Raw genomic sequence first — 22,500 nt, forward strand, 5'->3', positions numbered from 1 at the left:
TCCAGGACCAGATCCAGGACCAGATCCAGGTTCAAGGGTCCAGACCTGCAGGTCTACAGGTGTTTCTGACCGACCAATCACTGCAGCCGCTCCTCTCTCATCCATCTTTAACCTTATCCTTTCATCTCCATCCTCAGGTCTCAGAGTCCTGGCACTTTACAACTCCTGTTGTCCTCGGTTCACAAAGACCCGCCACTTTTAAAAAACAACCCAAAATCCTTTAATCGATATTTTTTTTAACTTAAAATGTAACTTCCCCAGCTAGAGCAAGTAAGAGGAAGAGATGTGAGTTCTGCCCTCAAAAGAAGGAATATACAGGTGTAATAAATATCTGCAAAGGCTGCACTTGCATGCTGCCCTATGTGCTAATTAGTTCAATGGGATATGTTATATTTCATATTTTTGTATTGTACATCATCTAAAATTGCTCACTGGAGAAAAAAAAAGAAAAAAAAAAGTCATTGGGAAGAATAAAAATGCATTCAAAACTCCTTTTTGCAATTTGTTTTCTTTACCTATAGAAATACAAATGAAGAGGGAAAACTTCAGACATTTTGGGATGAATAACAAGTTGTTTCTTGTTATTTTTTTTTAACCCGGAGGACACAGGGTGTATTCAGAAATGAGGACAATAGGAGGGTTAAAGGGGACCTATTATGAAAAACAAGTTTTTTTTCTTGTTTTAACAAATATAAAGTGGTCTCCCCTCACCCTGCCAGCACAGGGAAGATAAAATACCATGGAATTCTGCAGGGTCTGCTCCCCCCCCTGACTGAGTCTTCCAGTGTCACGTGACCTTTTTTTGAGCCATTCTGAATCTGCGCCTATGGTGACGTCACCATAGGCGCTCATCTCCATAGGTTCAGCCTCCGCTGCTGAAACCACGCCCACAACCAGCTCTCTCCGCTGCTGGAGCGGTGCATCCTTCAGCCAGTCGGACGCGGCGCCGTGGCGGAGCGGATCCGGGTTAAATCATCCAGGTTCCCGGGTGGTTTGGGAGCTGGGTCCTTGGGGGTCTGTCCCAGGCTGGACCAGCTTCATCCTCCGAGATTTTCAGCCAAATCTGTCGGTTTGATCACCGGTAACCGGCGATGCGCCACGGAGCCACGCCGGCCAGTGTTCAGCATCCGCCGGGCAGATCCGGCTGAAATAGTGCATAAATGTTATTTATATACAACTCATATTTTATTTTTTTAACAATAAAGTTTCCATTTGTGAAAATTCAGTGTTGTGATAATTTACAGGCTCGGGCTGCTCTGGCGGAGCGAGGTTTATTCTCCTCCCCTGCTACACGTCAGTCAGGGAGCCAATCAGCACAGAGCCTCATTATCATACCCCCCCCTTCCCTTAGAATGGAGCACAGAAAAAGAGGTTAGAAGCGGTAAAACTAGTGACAGGGCCCACAGGCTGGATTTATGATTTATGTAGAAAAAACAAGCTTTAGATTGACTGATTTTTATCCAGCTCAGTCGTGTTCTTTAATGTTGTGTTTTGTTGGTATGAATGTCATATCTCGTCTTGTTTGTCTCCTGGTGTTCAGTTCTGTGTCTGGGGTTAATTTGCCGCAGGGACGAATGGTGGAAATTACAGTAAACTCTGGCTACAACCGTGAATATTTACACTTGTGTTTATTAATATGTACAGTCCCTTTAGAAATAAAGTCAATTGAATGGATTGAATTGATTGAAATTGAAGGTTTCAGGGGGGGGGTTGTCGTGTTGTTGCATCATAGAGTCATGTGACCTGGATGGACATGGGTCTGGTTGCCTAGCAACCCTCAGACCAGCTCCAAACATTCCTCCCTGAAACACCTGGGACCGAGACCGATACCAGGACCGGTTCTGTTACCTGGGACAGGTATTGGTTCTGGTACAGGTACTGGTTCTGGTTCTGTTACCTGGGACAGGTACTTCCTCCCTGAAATTCTGGTAAGAGACAAACGGACCCGGGACCAGGACCAGGACCGGTTCTGTTACCTGGGACAGGTACTTCCTCCATAGCGGTTCTTCTTCTCCGATGTCGAACTCGTTCCAGCCGTGGTAGTTCCTCCTCCGGGACACTTCCTCCTGGGTCAGGCCCCGGACCGGGTCGGCCTGAAAACCAGAGACGGTTCAGAACCAGTACAGTTACAGTCTCAGACCTGGTCCTGGGTCAGGCCCCGGACCGGGTCGGCCTGAAAACCAGAGACGGTTCAGACGAGGGCGATATGGACCAAAAGTCATATCTCCATATTTTCTACCTGAATGTTGATACTCGATATATATCCATATTTTTTCTGTGCCATAATTGGGGTTTCCCCCAAAGCATTATAGCATAGCATCTCTGTTAGCATCTCTGTTAGCATCTCTGTTAGCATCTCTGTTAGCTTCTCTGTTAGCATCTCTGTTAGCATCTCTGTTAGCTTCTCTGTTAGCATCTCTGTTAGCATCTCTGTTAGCTTCTCTGTTAGCATCTCTGTTAGCATCTCTGTTAGCATCTCTGTTAGCATCTGTTAGCACCTCTGTTGTGCCAAATGTCACACAGGTTCCTTTATTAACAGAGGTCTGCACAATATCAACATGTATAAAACAAATGAAATAAAAATAAACTGCCTGCATATATAGAATAAAAATGCTTCTTGAATAAAATAAAACAAATATCCCTTTCCTGCATAACAATTAAATTAAAATACACTGTAATTAATACAATGTAGACAGTAGGGCTGAACGATTAATTGCATTTGCGATAATATCGCGATGTGATAAAACGAGATTTTCAAACCGCAAAGGCTGCGATTTGACCAGTCACGTGATCTGGTCACGTGATCTGGTCACGTTGCCGGCAGGGAAAAAAAGTCAACAGTGCCGCATGTCCGCCTGTAACCTACTGTTTCTACCATGGCCTCAGTGTTAGGGCTCGGCCAGGCAGGGCTTTATAGAGGCTTTATACATTTATTAAATATATGACCGCGGAGTCGGCGTGGCGAGGAGCTGCGCGCAACGGCGGACAGTGGAGCCGCGCTGTGAAGCCTGAATTATGGTTCCGCGTTAAATCGACGCAGAGCTTACGCCGTAGGGTACGCGGTAGGCTACGGCGTAGGTGTACACGGCGTCGCGCGCCGTACGTACTGCGTACCCTGCGTTGGTGTAACGCGGAACCATAAATCAGCTTTAAACCACACCTGCAGCCCGTCGGAGGAGAGCGGGGCTGCGAGTTCATTGCTGGTTGGTTTTGTTAACTCTGAGCTTTGTTGGTTTGTTTGTTAGTTTGCTGGTGATTTTTGAGTTATTTGTGAAGAAGTTCTGAGTTTCCTGTAAGGAAGTTTTTTTGTTCCCTGTGGGAGTTTTTCTATTAAACTACGCCTCGTTTTAGCTAAAGTTTAACCCGGTTTGGTGTCGTGCGATTGGGTTAGAGGTAAAGCCAGTACTCGAGTTGTAAAAAAAAAAAAAATCAGGGGGCATGGTGGGACAGATAATTTGTGCTGATTACAAATAATATAATATATTACAAATAATAGCAGTGACCAAAACAGCTGCAGAAATACTGCAGGAATGACATAGCAGCAGTTAAATGCAGCCTTCTGTAAGCTTTAAATATCCACTGGGCTTACATCAAATACATCAAAACACAACAATAAAAAACAGTTTTCTGAACTTATCAATATGATTCTGTCCTTCACAGGATAAGTAAAATGGATCACTGCAAAAACTCACAATCTTAACAAGAATATTTGTCTTATTTCTAGTTAAAATGTCTAATTTTAGTACAAAAAATCTCATTACACTTAAAACAAGACTCATCACTGGAAAAAAAACAACAATTTTCACCTGTTTACAGTAGATTTTCAATTAAAACAAGTAGAAAAATCTGCCAGTGGAACAAGATTTTTTTTTACTTGTAATGAGAAGATAAATCTTGTTCCACTGGCAGATTTTTCTACTTATTTCAAGTGAAAATTTACTTGAAACAGGTGAAAATTGTCAAATAAGTTATTTTTCTGGTAATGACTCTAAATGTTGAAATAGCAGTAAAACTACATTAATTGATGAAATGACATAAGAGATGGAAAGGGGGGATGGCAGTTTTACAGGGGGGATGATTTGGACCGTTTTTATTTCAGGGGGGATGCCATCCCCCCTCATCCCCCTCATCCCCCCTCAACTCCAGTACTGGGTAAAGCCACAGATTTGTTTTCTTTATTGTTGTAATCTGTGCTTTAAATAAATCTGACATTGTTTATTATAAAACAGACCAATTTATTGCTTGTGTAGTTGAAAAATACATGAGAACAGGACCTTGAAAAAATAATCGCATATTAAATCGCAATCGCAATATCGAGGAAAAAAATCGCAATTAGATTATTTTCAAAAATCGTTCAGCCCTAGTAGACAGTAACAGGCAGACTTTTCCACTGAGGTTGACAGTTGTGCAAATAACAAAACATTTGTTCAAATCTCAAATAAATCATTCAAGTCAATTTGTCACAAAATAAGCTATATCAAAATCATTAAAAAAATAAATTAAATCAATATAAACGATATTGTCTCGTACCATATCGCGTTTGAAAATATATCGATATATATTAAAATCTAGATATATCGCCCAGCCCTACGTTCAGAACTAGGAATGGGTGATATTTTACCGTTCACGATAAACCGCCAAAAAAATCCCCCACAGTAGGAATTTGTATCTCACGGTAAAAACGATAAATTCCTGTTGATGAAGTTTTTGTGTAAAACTGATTTATGGAAGGAAGGAAGGAAGGAAGGAAGGAAGGAAGGAAGGAAGGAAGGAAGGAAGGAAGGAAGGAAGGAAGGAAGGAAGGAAAGGAGGAAGGAAAGGAGGAAGGAAGGAAGAAAGGAAAGGAGGAAGGAAGGAAGGAAGGAAGGAAGGAAGGAAGGAAGGAAAGGAGGAAGGAAAGGAGGAAGGAAGGAAGGAAGAAAGAAAGAAAGAAAGAAAGAAAGAATAAATTCCTATATTCCCGTTGACGTTTTTGTATTGGTATTTTTTTTTATGGTTATCGGGATAAATGCCAGAAATTATCGTGATACATTTTTTAGTCCACACCGCCCATCCCTAGACCCAGTTCAGATACAGTTCCCAGCCCCGGTCCAGTCAGACCCGGTTCCTCACCTGCAGCACACACACCACCTCGTTGACGGGGAGCTCGCTGGCTTTCCTGTGGGTCAGAACCGGGACCATGGTCTCATCTTCACAGGGGGGACGGATCTGGGAAAGCTGTGGAACCAGAACAGAACACAAGGTTAGCGGTTAGCGGGGAGGCCCGGTTCACCTGCACACCTGAGACCAGGGTTAGCGGTTAGCGGTTAGCAGGGAGGCCCGGTTCACCTGGACGCCCCAGACCCCGCCCAGGGTTCAGACACATTTTAACCAATACATTTCCAGGACTTTCCCAGGACTCTGCAGCAAGTTTCCATGACTATACAGGACTGTCTCCAAAAATTAGAATATTCTAGGAATCTTAATCTTAAACTGTAAACCACAATCATCAATATTAAAATAATAAAAGGCTTGCAATATTTCAGTTGATTTGTAATTAATCCAGAATGTATGACATTTTTGCATTACAGAAAATAAAGAACTTTATCACAATATTCTAATTTTCTGAGACAGAACTGTGTACATGAACCTCTAAAAAAAAAAAAATCAATGTATGAATGAAATATAGGAATAAAACTATGTAAAAATTCTCCACAGTGGAGATCTAATGACAATTATGGTTTTATACAAAATAAACATTTGTTTAAACTAACACTGATATACCAGCACTATGTTGTAGTATATGCTGTATAGTAATCAAATATAACTGGAATAATAACTGATCTGCATGATGAACGTGCGTGAGACTTTTCTATACAAAATATTTATTGGTCAATTTTAAATCTGCCTTAAAGGCTGTTATTACTAAATGTTATCATTAAGTGAGAAAAATAAATTCCATGACTTTTCGAAAAAGTTTGGGGTGAACTTTTGTTTCCAGAACTTTTCCAGGACTTGAAAATGATGTTTTCAAATTCCATGACTTTTCCAGGTTTTTTCAAAATGTATGAACCCTGTCCTGCTCAACACAGCTGAGACCGGTCCAGACCCAGAACCAGAACCAGCAGGATCTGCTCCGTGGGAACTGGTCTGTCTCTGGGGAACTGCAGGTATTTCTCAGCTCCGTCCCATATTTACTCAGACCTGCAGCTGCTGGACCTGCAGGACCTGCTGGACCTGCTGGACCCGCTGGACCTGCTGGTCCCGCTGGACCTGCTGCACCAGGACCGGTCCGGCGGAGCTTTACCGCTAGGCCTGTGTTGAAAAAAATTGATTCTCCGATTTTAGATCGATTCTCATGTTAATTCCTAATAATTGATTCATATGTCTGAAGATCAATTTAAAAAAAAAAGAAAAAAAATTATTTTTTTAATCATTACAACTTTTGGTACTTTTTTGTTTCTGCCCAAAAAAGAAATATTTTGTTGGACACCAGAATAACTGGTGCCATGTTTTTGCCTTTAAATATGTTTAAAGGTATGAAAACATTAAAGTTTTCAGTTATAATTGCATAAATTGTCTATATTTCTTTGCTTTATAAACTGTCTTGGGGTTACATTTGCATAAATGCTAAAAACCAAATTCTCATAAAAGGGGAAAAACTAAAACTGATTTCATCGTCTCTGTTTCCTCCTGGATCTGTTTGATAATTCTACACGATGTTTCTGTTTCAGTTCTATCAGCATTCTGGGAGCTGATTGGTCCTTACAGCATCATTAGCTGCAATACTTGCTGTTGAATCTCAATATTATACTAGTATCAATATGTTGCAGAACTACAGTCATATCATTCATGCAACAGCTGAAAAAACTGTTTTATTAACACTAACCCAAATCAATATCGGATCGAATCGGATCGAGATAATCGATTCTGAATCTTAAGAATCGGAATTGATTCTTGATATTTGAGTCGATCCCCAGCCCTATTTACCGGTACTCTGAGGGAGTAATCTGATTACTCTGGATGTGTCCAGCAAACGGGGGGGGGGTCGACCAGCAGGTCCCGGTTCACTAACACAGATCTGATCCAGACCAGACTCATCAGGACTCACTGGGACCCGGGACCAGGTAGGGGGTCAGGACCGGTTCAAGGAGGATCAGTGGAACCGGTTTCATCCAGTCTCTTCATCCCTGACGGGTCTCGGTCCTCTGAGCAAAACCCCGGCCCGGTGTCGGTGTCGGTACGAGGACGAGCAGCAGCAGCAGCTGGTGGAGCTGAGAGGATTGTTGATAATCAGCTGCAGAGGCTTAGAGGAGAATCCTGGTCCTGGTCTGGACCAGACCGCCCCCTACAGGTCTGGAGGACCAACTACAGGTCTGAGAGTCCTGATCCTGGTCTGGACCAGACCGCCCCCTACAGGTCTGGAGGACCAACTACAGGTCTGAGAGTCCTGGTCCTGGTCTGGTCCAGACCGCCCCCTACAGGTCTAGAGGACCAACTACAGGTCTGGAGGACCAGAGGTCCAGATCTGAGAGGAGAATCCTGGTCCTGGTCTGGACCAGACCGCCCCCTACAGGTCTGGAGGACCCAGGCCCAGAGTCAACATGATTGATCGGTGGTCAAAGGTCAATTTTCTGACTCTTCATCCAGCCGTTGCCGGGTCAAACCAAACTGTCTTCTCTTCTGTCCACTTCCTTTGTAAAAACAGGGTTTACATCAATTTATTTCTAGTTATTGTACCAAAGAAAACCAGCAGCAACTAGATATAAATAAAAACTACTTCAGGTTCCGTAGAGTTAGTATAAAAAACTGAGGCTGATCAGTTCTCCAGGTCTCAGCCCGACGGGCTGCAGATGAACCCGACGGGCTGCAGATGAACCCGACGGGCTGCAGATGAACCGACGGGCTGCAGATGAACCCGACGGGCTGCAGATGAACCCGACGGGCTGCAGATGAACCAGACGGGCTGCAGATGAACCCGACGGGCTGCAGATGAACCGACGGGCTGCAGATGAACCCGACGGGCTGCAGATGAACCCGACGGGCTGCAGATGAACCCGACGGGCTGCAGATGAACCCGACGGGCTGCAGATGAACCGACGGGCTGCAGATGAACCCGACGGGCTGCAGATGAACCCGACGGGCTGCAGATGAACCGACGGGCTGCAGATGAACCCGACGGGCTGCAGATGAACCGACGGGCTGAGTCCTGACAACTGTTGCAGATTTGATTTAGCAGCTGTTTCATTCAGAAACAGAGGATGAAACTTCCATGGGTTTGATTAATGACACTTGTTTTAATTTTTGATTATTCATTGGTGATTTAACAAAAAAATACTAATTCAACTCCACCTTTGTAACTGTAAATCTATCTCCACATTCAGTCTTTGGAGCCAAATCACTGCTGTAAAAGATACTAAATACTAAACTACACCCATGGGAATTTATTGTTCTTTCTTTCTTTCTTGCTCATTTCCTACTGAAGGAACTCCTCCTCCGCTCCCATTGGCTCGTGTGTTTGGTGGGCGGGGCTTAGTGACGGGTTCTGGACGGTTCCAGGAATCAGGTCTGGTCCCGTCGGGTTCAGACTCTTTTAGAAGCTGCTGGAGACGATGGAGAACTGGGTCGGAGAGCAGAACTCATTAAGAGCAGAACTAATTAACCTGAAACTAATTAACCTGAAACTAATTAACCTGAAACAGAGGAACGTTGCACTGATTCACTCAAGATTCAGGAGGTTCAGTTTCCAGGAAGGAGAGAAACAGAGTTCCCAGAGGCCCGTGGGGGCGGGGCTGGGAGAACGATAGATAAGATAAGATGAATCTTTATCGTCTCCCTTTGGAGAAATGTGTCTTGGACACGAGAGGCACGGCGACAATCTCACTCCAACAAACATAGAAACTACCCTGAAGTCTCTGCCCAAACATACAATCAAACCACACTATAATTAACTCACAGCAGGGCTGGGCGATATATCCAGATTTTAATATATATCGATATATTTTCAAACACCATATGGTAAGAGACAATATCGTTTATATCAATTTAATTTTTTTTTTTTTTATGATTTTGATATAGCTTATTTTGTGACAAATTGACTTGAATGTTTTATTTGAGATTGTCACAAATGTTTTGTTATTTGCACAACTGTCAACCTCAGTGGAAAAGCCTGCCTGTTACTGTCTACATTGTATTAATTACAGTGTATTTTAATTTAATTGTTATGCAGGAAAGGGATATTTGTTTTATTTTATTCAAGAAACATTTTTATTCTATAAATGCAGGCAGTTTATTTTTATTTAATTTGTTTTATACATGTTGATATTGTGCAGACCTCTGTTAATAAAGGAACCTGTGTGACATTTGGCACGAGGCTTTGGATTAAAACTGACTGTTTTTTTAAGAAATGAAGCTAACAGAGATGCTAACGGAGATGCTAACAGAGATGCTAACAGAGATGCTAACAGAGATGCTAACAGAGATGCTAACAGAGATGCTAACAGAGATGCTAACAGAGATGCTATGCTATAATGCTTTGGGGGAAACCCCAATTATGGCACAGAAAAAATATGGATATATATCGAGTATCAACATTCAGCTAGAAAATATGGAGATATGACTTTTGGTCCATATCGCCCAGCCCTAGTCCATATCAGTTCCCACTTCAGTGGGAATCTCCCAGAAACCTTTTCCATCAAACCGGTTCCAGTTCTGGTTCTGGATCACAACTCCTTCAACTAGGAACCAGCTGAGAACCGGTTTGTTTTTCCACGGCTAGCACCACGTAGCTAGCACCACGTAGCTCCTCCGTGGACCAGGTCGTCTCCTCCTCCCATGATGCTTTGCTGCATCCAGATTCATTCTGATTATAAAATGTCTCCGTCTCCCAGTCCTGCTATTGGTTGGTCTGAATAACTCCTCCCCCCCGCTGACGTAAGTGGTTCTTTCCTCTAGTCCACTGATCTCCAACCTTTTCTGAACCAGGTTTAATGTCTGACAATATTTTCACGGCCCAGTCTAAAGCTGTAGCTGATAAAAACTAAATAAAATGACAAGATCGGCATTAAAAACTGTGGGATTTTCTCTATAGTAATAATACTAATAATAATACTAATAATACTAATAAATAATAAAACATCATTTTCAAAAAAATAAAATAATGGAAATTGTAAATTACCTTTAATATGAGTATTTCTATAAATGTGTTTTTATGTTTTTATGTCTCATTAATGTTATTAAAGCCAGGCTTTAATTTTATTTATTAAGGAGACCGATATTTAGTGCTTTTATTTTGAAGGCCTTGTAAACATCCGGCGCTTCGGACTTTAATGGTAAAAGTTTAACGGCAGTAGAAAGTATGTCTGAGAGACTAAACTAGTGTCAGGAATGTTAAAGTGGAGCCTAACTGACACAAAAATCACCTGCTGATAAGGATTAGTTTTCTTTGCAGATGTTATGCCGTATTTATGTCCAGCTTGAGTTTGGTTGCCATGGTTACTCATGTATTGTGGTTAACGGTAGCTGTTATTACCGAGTGAGCAGCTGCGTCAGTCTGTATTTAAGTTAAATTAAACTTATATGAATGTAGAAAGACTAACTCTATTTTATTTTATTCCTTTATAGCTCTTACGGTGTGTTTGCAGTGTATTTATTTTACATCCAAGGAATAAAAACATTGTGAAGCATCAGTTTGAGAGTCAACCATCATCCGTCCTTCAGATGGTTCATAAACAACGAGGACATGAACGCTCCTCTTTCTCCAGCCCTGTCTCTTGCCCCTCTGGCGCTGCTCATTTCTGTTCCCGACATGCAGCAACACCGGCTCAGAAGAGCAAATGAAACCCGGATTAAACCTGGATTAAACCTGGATTAAACCCGGATTAAACCTGGATTTAACCTGGGAGTCTCCCTCCGTCTCCACGGTTACCGCTACTAACCTGCTGGTCGTCTCCACGGTAACCACAGATAACACCGGGACTAGAATAAACAGACCGGCTCCAGCAGGTCGGCTGAGGTGAAGAGATGAACCGGTAATTACACCGAGCCCACGGAGGGAAAACTTATACTCGTATTAAAATAAATAAATATAAAAAGGAGGTTTAACAGTTAGTTTAACTTGACAACAAAAAGCTGTAACAAAAGTCCCACTCTGCTGGTGACGACGACGACTTCATCAACCCACCACGGTGTCGTTAACCTGAACCAGATCCTGAACCAGATCCTGAACCAGATCCTGGACCAGATCCTGAACCAGATCCTGGACCAGATCCTGGACCAGATCCTGGACCAGATCCTGGTACCAGCGGTACCGGTTCTGGAAACAGATCCTGGTACCAGCGGTGTTGGTTCTGGATCAGGTGTAAAGGGTCTGAGACGTCTCCTCCACTAGTCCCTTCGGGGGTTTGAGTCCTGTGTTCCAACTACAGTGAACGTTGTAAACCTACAATGCTAATATTTACTGAGATTCACAATGTTTATATATTATACCCAACTAGAGACTAAAAACCTTAAAGACTATAAACAATAAAGACTGGTTTATGATCCAACCAGAAACTAAACACCTTAACAATAAAGACTGGTTTACAGATTCCTGGTAGAAATTCACCAGAGTCCAAAAGATCTGCAGACAGATTCTGTCCTGAACAAAACACAGGGAATGTAAACAAACTGGTCTGTGCTAAAACACCAGAACCCCCCCGCCACACACACACCTCCACCTCCACCCGCCACACCCCCCCCTGTTCTGTAATGCAAAAATGTCATACATTCTGGATTCATTACAAATCAACTGAAATATTGCAAGCCTTTTATTATTTCAATATTGCTGATCATGGTTTACAGTTTAAGAAAACTCAAATATCCTATCTCAAAAAATTAGAATATTCTGGGAATCTTAATCTTAAACTGTAAACCATAATCAGCAATATTAAAATAATAAAAAGGCTTGTAATATTTCAGTTGATTTGTAATGAATCCAGAATGGATGACATTTTTGTTTTTTTAAATTGTATTACAGAAAATAAAGAACTTTATCACAATATTCTAATTTTCTGAGAAAGTCCTGTAGGCCTAATGTAAACTCAAAGATGGCCAAAAAATGCATTTAGCTAATTTATTTATTTTACGTTATTGCGCTTTGTTTGTAATGCCTGCTGGAATATTTAAAAATATTTGGTTGTTCATGTTCAATAAATACTTCTACCTTGAAATTTTGTAAAAGATTTTTGTCTTTAAAAAGCACGTCTAAAGCACATTTATTTTATTTATGCAAGGGTGAAAAAATTGTCAAAGTAAATGAAAAACTGTGAAGAACCATGTTCGGTATGTTATTCGGTATTCAGCCAAGTGATTATTATTATTTCCGGTTTCGGCCACACATTTCCATCTCGGTGCATCAGTATTCTACACAATCGCCCGTGACATATTTGAATGTTCCTCCATGAAAGCTGGTTCTTGAGTCTCCAAAATGACTCTGAAACCAGTTTTCACCCAGTCAATAATTGTAAAACTGTAACTGATGGAGGTTAAAGTTAGAAACAGGAAATATACTGAACTTACAACACAGGGAGGTGGACGGATGAGGAAACATTGATGATGATAAACTTCTAGCTGTAGCAGCTGTTACACGTCACGTTTTCCTGTCTCACAGGAAATTCTACTATAAATAAACTTTATCTTTTTAATTCTACACATTTAACACAAACTCCAGCATCTGAATCCAGATGGAAACGTTAAACTTGGAGAACTTTACTTATATTTCTGCAGCCTTTTTTAACCGTTGTGATGAGAAGCCTTTTTCACCAAACCAGTTCTGGTTCTGGTTCTGGTTCCAGTTCCAGTTCTGGGTCAGAACTGGTTCCACCAGGAACCAGCTGAGAACCGGTTTGTGTTTCCACAGCTCGGTGCTGAGAGGAGCCACGTCAGTTACGTCTGTTGATCCAGTAATGATGTTAAAGTTATCAGGCAATCTGACCAAACTTGTTCTCTAGGTGGAGGTTATCACTTTTAACCTGCACCTGCCAGCCAATCAGAATCCAGTATTCATGGGCCGCTCGGTGGTGCAGTGGGTTCAGCAGCGGCTCATATACTGAGGCTACAGTCCTCCTGCAGCGGTCGCAGGTTCCAATCCCGGCCCGCGCACCTTTGCTGCGTGTCTCCCCGTTCTCTCTCTCTACCCCTTTCCAGTCTGCATCTCCAATAAACGGCCACTAGAGCCCAAAAAAAAAGAATCCAGTATTCACACAGACCGTGGTGTCATTTATTTTATATTATTATTATTATTATTAAGACACTCCATGCAGGTGGGGGCTCACCTGTACCCAGGGCCGCCGCAAGGAGTGTGTGAACCGTGCGACCGCACGGGGCCTCGCGCTATGGGCCGTTTTTTTTTTCATTTTTTTTTTTTCCCCCTTATAAATATCAACAGTCACGTTCCATTACAGACCTAAATGTGTACTAGTCTGTGCATATCAATAAATATATGTGTCTGTTGTTCAACACAACTGATCAGACCAAGCGCAGACACAAGCTGCTCTGATCCAGACGGTGGAGTTGGAACAAACTGTCACACAATGTCGAGAGAACGAGACAGATTCAGGAAATTTCCATCAGGGGATGAAAAAAGAAAAAAACTAAAGAAAATGGAAGAGTTTAATGCCTCTCTGAAAGGCTCGTTTGATACATTTGTTACAAAAATCACCGATCCGACCGGGTCTCCAGCAGCCGTGGGGCCCCGCGTCGAGGCAAGAGATGATGATGAGGCAGGGGAAGGTATCCAGTATTTTGATCATTGGAGAGTTAAAATTGCGCATATAGACACCCGATCGGACCCCAAAAACCCAAAAATGTTTGGGCCCCCCCCACCATTTCGCACAGGGCCTTGCAAATCTCCCAGACGGCTCTGGGTGGAGATTATCACTTTTATCCTCCACCTGCCAGCCAATCAGAATCCAGTATTCACACAGACCCTGGTATCATTTATTTTATATTATTATTATTATTATTATTATTATTATTATTAAGACACTCCGGACAGGTGGGGGCTCACCTGTCCCACCTATCTCTGTCCCAACTGTCTCACCAGTCTCTAATACTACTAATAATAATAATACTGTTATTTAGCAGTGTGTAAGTATTTATAAATACGGGTTAAATGATTAGTGAATAGGGGTAGGATTAAATAAGTTTACATTTCTTCCTGCTCCTTTTTCCACATGTAAAATTAAGATATCAAGTGTTAAAGTATGAAATTATTTTTGTTTTCTTATCTTCTCTTGAATTTTTTGTTTTTTAAATGTACAAAATAAATCAAATCAAATCAAATGTCCCACCTGTCTCTATCTCACCTGCTTCAACTGTCACAACTGTCCCACTCCCAGGTGTCTCACCTGTCCCAGGTGTCTCACCTGTGTGAGTCACGTGACCGGTGTGTGGGCTGTTTAGCCTCTACTAGCGGGTTAGCTTCGTTCCCCCGGCTGTATCCGCCCCTTTACCGCGGTAATAATCCTCCCTAAACCCTCTAAACCCCCGGGGAAACCTCGACCCCTAAACCCGCTCATCCCCCCCCAGAACCCCCGTCCAGGTCGCGGGTTCGAGTCCCGGAGCCCCAGAGGAAGCAGGAACTCACCAGCAGCTCCCGGTCGTTCAGCATCTTCCAGGAAACCCGTCCTCCATGCTGCTGGACGCTTCCGGCGGCCTTCACAATAAAAGCTCGGCCAGACCACGTGACCCCAGTACGGCGGAGCGAAGAAGAATCACAACAATAACAACAATCTCTCTATTATTATTATTATCAGATCATTCTTTTTATGGCACTGCACTTTTCTATTTTTATTTTATGTTTTATCTTTATTTTTATTTTTTCATCTTTTTATCTGTGTATTGTTTTATATTATTATTATTATTAGTAGTAGTATATAGTAATATATAATATATAAAGGTATATAATGGATTTTTAAAAAATATTTTTTCTACATTGATAGGGCTCATAGTTAGTATTAGTATATAGTAATTATCTGGGAAAGGCAATATACGCTGTATTATGTACATAATGTGTGTGTGTGTATATATGTATATATATATATATATATATATATATATATATATATATATATATATATATATATATATATATATATATAATATGTATATATATATATGTATACATATATATATATATATATATATATATATATATATATATATATATATATATATATATATATATATATATATATATATATATATATATATATATTTATTTATTGATACAATAAAAAAAGCAAACAAACAAACAATAGCAAAACTAAACCAGAAATGGACCAATAACGTTTACATACAGCTATAGGAGTAAAAACATAGAAAAAACACAGGACAGCCACAAACCAAAACAAATAAACATTAACATTTGTAGCTTTCAAAGACGCTCTACAAATATTTATTTTCTAAACCTTAAATGAGCTGCACGTTGGTAAATCTGGGTTAGTGTCATTAGTTTAACTCCCACAACAGATAAATAAACATCTCCTTTTAGTCTCTTTTCCAGCTTTTTGTACAACAAATTTACAAACATCACGCAAATTGTATTTTTGTATCATTTGTATTTTGTATTGGGAAAAACCGTTGTACACATGTAATCATTGTTCAACTGGAGATTTATGTTGTTGCAAAATCATCTTTACTACAAAACCTACATGCGGAAGGAAATGTTCTGATTTTTTTATTTTTTTTTATTTTATTGAACAGAATTTTTTAAACAAGAAAAACACACTTTATACAAAACTACTAGTAGAGCAAATATAAGGGAAAAGAACATCCAGGAGGTTTTATGAACAAGAGACATATAAACAAAACTAAGATAGACAAGTAAAGTCAATACAAAGGAACAGAAAGGCATTTCAAAGCAAATGGCATCGACATTTCGGAAAGAGACTTAAAATAAAAGATACTTTGATATATCGGTTACTAATTTTTTTGCAGAGTTATTTGACTTAATATTTTTTAAAGAAACAAAAAAAACTTTTGAAATCATTTATAAAAAAAAGGAAAGAGGCTTCATTTTTCTCCACTTACAACAATGTGTGTGATATTTAGCCAGTAAGAGAATGACATTAACTAAGAAGGACACTTATTTGTCAATAGTATCTATATAAAAAATAATGTTAACGATTTCTAAATTTGGAACGTCATTCATTATTAAAGATAGGAAGGAAATGTTCTGATAGGCATCGCTTTTATTTTTGAAACCCCGTGACGTCACTTCCTGTCAGCTTCCGGGTTCTAATCCTGGCTGTTGAGCCAGAAAGTTCCTGCTGCTGCAAAACAGAAACATTGCTGGTCATTTCAAGTGTTTTCACCTTCTGGATGTTTTTGTTGGTTTATTTTTTTTGCTTCACGTTAAAAACAATCAGGAAATTCAGCAGGTTTTTAATAGAAATATTATTCTGCCCCATTTAAGCAGAATAAACCCACATATGCGTTAATTTCTCATCCGTTCTGCCTCATTCTGCTAAATAAAAGTGAAGTAATAATTCAGCGATTCGGTGTAACGAGTGTAGAAACTAGTGAAGCTGGTTTTGTTGTTTCGTTTATGTTTTTGCCACATTGATCACATGATGGCGCATGTTTTACTAGTTTTACTAGTTTTACTAGATTTATATCTACAGGGGGTTTTTAACGGTTTTTATGTGTCTCAGCAGGTGAAATGATATGAAGCAACTAGTTTAGTTTATTTATTTATTTAACCCTGATAAACAATAAAGCTAGATTCAAAAATAAATTAAGAAAAGCAGAATTTAGCAAGGAAGTCAGTTTTAAAGGAGCCGTCTGTAAGAAATGTCCAAAACTGGTACTGCAGTCACTTTCCAAATATTGTTGAGCGGCGTGTACCCTCCCCCTCCTCCCCCCGACCAGAGGTTGCCAGGTAGGCTGCAGAATGCAGCAGGAACGTAGGCTGCCATGGCTGCCATAATTAGAGCCGAGCTGGCAACCCGGATGCCGAAACAATACTGACTTGGTGATTGGGAGATAGGTGGAGGGTGGAGCTTCAGAAACAATACTGACTTGGTGATTGGGAGATAGGTGGAGGGTGGAGCTTCAGAAACAATAGTGACTTGGTGATTGGGAGATAGGTGGAGGGTGGAGCTTCAGAAACAATACTGACTTGGTGATTGGGAGATAGGTGGAGGGTGGAGCTTCAGAAACAATACTGACTTGGTGATTGGGAGATAGGTGGAGGGTGGAGCTTCAGAAACAATACTGACTTGGTGATTGGGAGATAGGTGGAGGGTGGAGCTTCAGAAACAATACTGACTTGGTGATTGGGAGATAGGTGGAGGGTGGAGCTTCAGAAACAATACTGACTTGGTGATTGGGAGATAGGTGGAGGGTGGAGCTTCAGAAACAATACTGACTTGGTGATTGGGAGATAGGTGGAGGGTGGAGCTTCAGAAACAATACTGACTTGGTGATTGGGAGATAGGTGGAGGGTGGAGCTTCAGAAACAATACTGACTTGGTGATTGGGAGATAGTTGGAGGGTGGAGCTTCAACATAAACATCAGTTGAGGGCTGCAACTGCTCTTTTTAAACTGGAATATCCTGGCTTGAGTGCTGTTGTCAGTGACATAAGTATTTGAAATGAACATGATTTTTAAATGTCTGTTGACATATCGGGGTCATTTTATGATTCGTTTTATTATTGCTCTTACATACAGCTCCTTTAATTGGTTTATTCTGAAATTCTTGGTTTATTCTGAAATTCTTGGTTTATTCTGAAATTCTGAGTGTAAAATGTAATATTTTTTGTTGTTTGGTTCTGGCTGGTTCCAACAGTTTAAAGGTTGAATTCCATCACATCTCCGATCATTTTCTTTAGACTTAGTTCTGTTTTAATTGTAAGGATTGTATTTTATTGTTTTATGTGTACCCCAGGAAGAATAGTCTTCACTGTAGTGACGACTGATGGGGATCCGTGATAAATAAATAAATAAATAAATAAATAAATAAATACATAAATAAATAAATAAATAAATACATAAATACATAAATAAATAAATAAATAAACTAGTTAATGTCTAATTAGGACTGTGGTCTTCTGACTGATATTATTATTATTAATATTATTATTATTATTATTACTGTGGTAGGTTATATTATTAGTATTCTTATTATTATTATAATAATAATAATAATAATTATTATTATTATTATTATTGTGGTAGGATATATTATTATTATTATTATTATTAATATTATTGTGGTAGAACATATATATATCACTAGTGGGTTAAATGCAGAGGACGAATTTCCACATTGTGGGATTACTAAAGGAAAAATTATAATATTTATAATTATTATTTTTTTCATCGGAGTGAGTCATCTTTATTAACATTAACGATCCGTTCGTCCTGTTTAATACATGGATGTATTATATAACTGGATACAGGATCGAAAATGGCCGCCCATTCATTTCAATGGAGTTTGCTCACCCAGCGCATCCGCCGAAAAAATTTCTGACTTCCTGGTTTACTTCCTGGTACACGGGCCCATAGAGCATGCGCAGTTGAGTCACCTCCCATGATGCTCTGGGGCCTCCCATCATGCCCCGGGGCAATGTGAACGAGCGCTGCGCGCTCTGGACAAGCGCTGCGCGCTCATGAGTCCTTCAGACCGGTAATGATAGATGTACACAATGAAATTAGGGATTTATAGGGCAAATCAACCGATGCTGTTCTCAAAGTCATGGTTATAGACTATACATGGTTCATTTGTGTGTTTTTTTTAATTAAAGATAAAACGAGTCATTTTTATTTAAGATGAGACACCCCAGGTTAATAGGCTAAAATAGGGTAAAAATGTAAATAGCAGGTATCACCATGAAACTTCCCAAGTTTATTACTTACATTAAGACAAATATTTTTTGTATTACAAGTTTTGTCAAGTATTATGTTTAAATATGTCAAATATTATGTTTAAATGTGGTTAATTTGTGGAGTTTAATTTTTTTGAGTAAGGATAAAACGAGTCATCTTTATAAAAACAAACAAACAAAAAAACACATGGGATTCCCCACAATAACACAAGCTGTCATATGCTATTTATCTATATACCTTTGGGTAAATCTTTTTGTCTATTAATGATCGTGCAGTCCGAATGTTAGGCGTAATTAACTTTGCATTTTCTCTGATTCTTTTACAGCTTCTGGGCTCACATTAAGTGTTATTCCTGCCTGATATCTTATTTTCACAAACCATACACCGTTGGCTACAACGGAAATGTTTAAGTACAAGAATGACAAACCATTATTATTCTTGCTATTAAACATTTCCGTCCGTGATCCCCCTGGTCAGGGCGTTTAGACCGAGTGTGACCTGAGCGTCCCACCTGAGCTCTGTGCCATAGCGCGCAGCTCCAGCTCAATGAATGACAGAGGGTCTCCTGCTCAGCTGCTGCTCAACACTGATCAGAGCAGCTCCCCCTCGTTTACTGAGGTTTTATTATAAACCCAATGTCTTTTGTCATGGAAAAAAAATTAAGAGACCACAAAAACACACCTTTGAGCCGTGTTTTCCACTTTTCTGAGTGATTATTCCGCCGAACGGCTTAGATTCAGCCATGCTCGTTCCCGAGACACACACGACCGCGCTTTGCGAGTGCACGGACAAAGCCGTGACGTCACGCCCAGAAAGAGACTTTTCTTTGACTTTTCTGGCCGTTATAAAACATTTTTGACGGATATAAAGTCCATGACTTAAAAATATAGAATACAAAGATTAGTAATTGCCGGTGATTACAGCTGGAGGTGTCCTGTGAACAGTTTTAGAGGCTTCTCTTTTACTATTGCGGTCTATGGGAAAAAAGCTTTCTGGGCCCCATGGGATTTTTTGTTGCAGTACCGCGGCTGGACACTGGAAAAAATCGGCGTGCCTGCTGAGCGCGAGACTGGGGGCCTGGTTTAATAGATATTTCTCAGTTTCATTTTTCCATCGGAGTGAGTCATCTTACCTAACGACCCCCTCGTCCTGTTGAATAGACGATCTCTGCGGGGCCCGCCGCGCATGCGCCGTGACCCGGACCCACAACGCTGCTCATAAACACAAACTGCTGCAGTTTCTGCCCAAACAGCGGGTTTTTTAGGTTCTGGGGGGTTAAAGTGGACCAGTCCGAACCTTTAACCCCGAACCCTCCAGGGAGGAACATGGAGACCTGAAAAACCCGCAGAAACAGACCGTTATTAACCGTTATTAGCCGTTATTAGCAGCGGGGCCGCGGACTCCAACCGGCGGGAAAAGAAGCTCCACAACACCCGGTAAACATGAGGTTTATTCTCTTTAAGGGTTTTATTAAGGTTATTAAGGAGAAACGGGTTTTATTGAAGCGGGGGAATAACAGCAGTTAAAGCTGTCAGTTTTAATCACGTGACCGAGAGTGGTCACGTGAGGGTCGCGGTGGGGGCTACTGCGCATGACCGCTGGTGGGGGGTCACGTGATCACAACAGACCCCGTCAGCATCATCCAGGGACTGGAAACGGTTTATTTGATTTATTTAAATGTGTTTGATTTTTATTTTTTACATGTTTTTGTTGTTTTATTTTTTATGTTGTCGTTTTTTTTTTTAATGTTTTTGTTGTTTTATTTTTTACATGTTTTTGTTGTTTTATTTTTTTAAATGTTTTTGTTGTTTTGTTTTTTTAATGTTTTTTTTATTTTTAAAAGTGTACAAAATAGTAAAAAAAACAGAACACACACATATATATATATATATATATATATATATATATATATATATATATATATATATATATATATACACACACACACACCTCACGGATCCACCAACATGTTCCAAACAGAGTAGGATTGAAGTAAACACTTATCCAGTCCTTCCCCTGAATCTACATACATTCTTACATATAACAAGAGTTTCAATAAACTTACTTATAAAACACACATACCAAACACCCGTACTTTAATAACTGTTCTATACAGTGATATAATACTCAATTATATGTATATATAAATATAGTCAAAATCAAACAAATCAATGAAGATGATGAAGATGAGAGAAAACACAATAGATGGGCCGACGAGCGGGGGGTCATTATAATCAAACTCGCTACCACTGCAGTGTTTGTCTTAAAGAAGCTTGAGGCCGGATTGTGGCAGGATTTATGAAAAAAATCCGTATACATTTTAAGTTTTCTAGTAATAATGTCAGATGAAGCGTTCCAAAAATAATGATTCCTCTAGTGTATCTCTCCTTTGCCTTGAACAGGCTGTTGCTGCAAAATGTGCTGCAGTTCGGTCCCGAATTTCCCGCGCTGTCCTGCGGATGTGACGTCACATGACGCTGCATGCAGGTTCTCCCCGTTCTCCCGCGCCGGCTTCACTGTTGGCTGCAGTACCCCCAACGGCCGTCGTGGTGAAGGGTGGCGCTAGAGAGTCTCATTTCTTAAAAGGAGCCTCAAGCTCCTTTAAAAAAACTTAAACATCCCTGGTTTACTTGTTTCTGTTTTGTCTCCTTTTATGCTCGTTACCGCCCCCCGGTGGTCGGGTGTTATCAGTTCAGCCAGCAGCTTGTGTGGTGCTAGCATGCTCTGTTCCAGCTCTAACCTTTCTTGTTTGTTCCTCAGAGCTACGATGGGGAACCAGCTGGCCGGCATCGCCCCGTCCCAGATCTAACCTGCTTGTCTGGTGTTTATCCTCCTCTGTTCCAGATCTAACCTGCTCGTCTGGTTCTAAACCCCCTCTTTTTCTTCTCTGTTGCCTCAGAGAGCTACGATGGGGAACCAGCTGGCCGGCATCGCCCCGTCCCAGATCTAACCTGCACGTCTGTTTCTTATCCCCCTCTGTTTCTTCTCTGTTGCCTCAGAGAGCTACGATGGGGAACCAGCTGGCCGGCATCGCCCCGTCCCAGATCCTCTCCGTGGACAGCTACTTCTCCGACATCCACGACCACGAGTACGACAAGAGTCTGGGCAGCACGCGCTTCTTCAAGGTGGCGCGGGCCAAGCACCGCGAGGGCCTGGTGGTGGTGAAGGTGTTCGCCATCCAGGACCCGTCGCTGCCGCTCACCAGCTACCGGCAGGAGCTGGAGGAGCTGAAGATCCGGCTGCACGCCTGCCAGAACTGCCTGCCCTTCCAGGTGAGAGCTGGGAGCTAGGGGAGGAGGAGCTATGCTAGCAGGAGCTAGGGGAGGAGGAGCTGGGGGAGGAGGAGCTAGGGGAGGGGGAGCTAGAGGAGGAGGAGCTAGGGGAGGAGAAGCTAGGGGAGGAGAAGCTAGGGGAGGAGGAGCTAGAGGAGGAGCTAGGGTAGCAGGAGCTAGGGGAGGAGGAGCTGGGGGAGGAGGAGCTGGGGGAGGAGGAGCTAGGGGAGGAGGAGCTATGCTAGCAGGAGCTAGGGGAGGAGGAGCTATGCTAGCAGGAGCTAGGGGAGGAGGAGCTAGGGGAGGAGGAGCTAGGGGAGGGGGAGCTAGAGGAGGAGGAGCTAGGGGAGGAGAAGCTAGGGGAGGAGAAGCTAGGGG

The 22,500-nt window shown here is 41.3% G+C and overlaps 2 protein-coding genes across 7 annotated transcripts in view; one reads left to right on the forward strand and one right to left on the reverse strand.

The window, feature by feature from the left end:
* Nucleotides 1–53: 53 nt before the first annotated feature.
* LOC133440566 (calcium-transporting ATPase type 2C member 1-like) lies at nucleotides 54–14,659 on the reverse strand. 4 transcript variants are annotated; one of them, XM_061717884.1, is made up of 4 exons: nucleotides 14,606–14,659; nucleotides 5,113–5,217; nucleotides 1,977–2,093; nucleotides 54–1,144 (listed from the first exon to the last, which is right to left on the reverse strand). In XM_061717884.1, the coding sequence occupies exons 1-4, from the start codon at nucleotides 14,627–14,629 to the stop codon at nucleotides 1,121–1,123; spliced, it is 270 nt and encodes an 89-aa protein (XP_061573868.1). In that variant the 5' UTR covers nucleotides 14,630–14,659; the 3' UTR covers nucleotides 54–1,120. The 4 variants fall into 4 exon arrangements, with proteins under 4 accessions (XP_061573868.1, XP_061573864.1, XP_061573866.1 ...); XM_061717880.1 differs by lacking the exon at nucleotides 54–1,144 and having other exon boundaries at nucleotides 1,184–2,093; XM_061717882.1 differs by lacking the exons at nucleotides 54–1,144; nucleotides 14,606–14,659 and adding an exon at nucleotides 14,325–14,458 and having other exon boundaries at nucleotides 1,184–2,093.
* Nucleotides 14,660–20,045: 5,386 nt separating this feature from the next.
* The window catches only part of LOC133440530 (phosphoinositide 3-kinase regulatory subunit 4-like), a 43,938-nt gene continuing 41,483 nt past the window's right edge, over nucleotides 20,046–22,500 (forward strand). For all 3 annotated transcript variants that reach the window (XM_061717806.1, XM_061717807.1, XM_061717808.1), the window contains exons 1-2: nucleotides 20,046–20,286; nucleotides 21,850–22,122. In XM_061717806.1, coding sequence (XP_061573790.1) covers nucleotides 21,859–22,122 — 264 coding nt within the window. In that variant the 5' untranslated portion in view covers nucleotides 20,046–20,286; nucleotides 21,850–21,858. The remainder of the gene's footprint in view (nucleotides 20,287–21,849; nucleotides 22,123–22,500) is intronic.

This window comes from Cololabis saira, chromosome 3 (assembly GCF_033807715.1).
Source record: "Cololabis saira isolate AMF1-May2022 chromosome 3, fColSai1.1, whole genome shotgun sequence".
Lineage (NCBI taxonomy): Eukaryota > Metazoa > Chordata > Actinopteri > Beloniformes > Belonidae > Cololabis > Cololabis saira.